This window comes from Tupaia chinensis, unplaced genomic scaffold (assembly GCF_000334495.1).
Source record: "Tupaia chinensis unplaced genomic scaffold, TupChi_1.0 Scaffold143644_1, whole genome shotgun sequence".
Classification (NCBI taxonomy): domain Eukaryota; kingdom Metazoa; phylum Chordata; class Mammalia; order Scandentia; family Tupaiidae; genus Tupaia; species Tupaia belangeri.
In genome coordinates this window covers 551188-552326 of record NW_006203492.1, presented here as the reverse complement: position 1 = coordinate 552326, position 1139 = coordinate 551188, and the positions used below count along the sequence as shown (strand labels likewise).

Below are 1139 nucleotides of genomic sequence, written 5' to 3'. Positions count from 1 at the left end.
GCACACGTGCCCAGCGTGAGTTTTAAGCCACCGGGTCCGGGACGCGAACCGCGGTCGACTACGTGGGAGTCCAGCGACATAGCCATGACGCTAACTGCTGGTCCCTGACTCCCCTTTTTCTAAGGACAGTGGTCCCCTTTAGATTAGGGCCGTCTGCTCCTCCCAGGTTCGACTCCACCTGACCTCCCTACACCTGCGGGACCCTGTTTCCCAGCCAGGCCCTTTCCGGAGCCCTGGAGCTGAGGCCTGCAGTGCCCGAACTTTCATGGACACAACAGGGCCCCTGGTCCCCTCCCTGCCAACCGCATCTACCCTGTCCTTCACCCTTGTTTTTTTTTTCTGTCTTTTGTTTGTTTTCTTTTATAGTGGTTTTTGCAGTAGGGCAAAACTCTCCAGGGGGAGAGACAGAGAGACAGAAAGAGACAGAGAGAGACAGAAAGAGAGAGAGTGAGAAATCACCCCCCAGGGGGGTGGCCACGCTGCAATCCCTTCTCCATTTTCCTTTTGGGATCCTGGTCACGCACGCACACACGCTCAGCGTCAAGCCGCCGGGTCCGGGACTCGAACCACAGTCGACCGTGTGGGAGTCCAGCGACGTAACCGCCAGGCCACCTGTTGGCTCCCCCGTTTTCTTTCCAAGTGCAGCTCTACGACGTCAGCAACTTCAGGCTGCTCAACCCCGGGTCGTACTCCGTGAGCATCAGGGCGCAGGAGGTGTTTGTCAAGAGCCAGAGCGCGTGGAGCGCCCCCCAGCACTTTGGTGAGCGGCCGCCCCTTCTGCCTCCCTGGCGCGGTGTGCGTGGGCACCCCCAGAAACGAGCCACGTGGTCACCCCCAGAAACAAGCCACGGCCGCCTCGCACCCTGGCATCCTGAGTGAGGGTCAGCAAGTTCCCATCACTGCCACGTCCCAAGGTGGCCAGGAGACAGTGCCTCGCCCCCCGGTCTCCCCGCAGGAGGGCACAGGGTGGCCTTCCCCGCAGTCCCCTGGGCCGTGAAATGACACAGTGTCAGCAAGAAAATGGGTCCTTCTCCGCTGCCCAGGGGGCTCCTCCGTGGCATGGCCACCCTACAGACAGCAGGCACCCCCGAGAGGAGCTGCCGTTTTGTTTTTGCTTTGGGTTTTTTTGCCGTCGGGGG

At 60.9% G+C, this 1139-nt stretch overlaps 1 protein-coding gene across 2 annotated transcripts in view; it reads left to right on the top strand.

Annotated features, from left to right (window-relative positions):
* Positions 1–1139, top strand: part of IL3RA (interleukin 3 receptor subunit alpha) — a 32308-nt gene that overhangs the window by 27384 nt on the left and 3785 nt on the right. For both annotated transcript variants that reach the window (XM_027766713.1, XM_006164525.2), the window contains exon 8: positions 646–760. In XM_027766713.1, coding sequence (XP_027622514.1) covers positions 646–760 — 115 coding nt within the window. The remainder of the gene's footprint in view (positions 1–645; positions 761–1139) is intronic.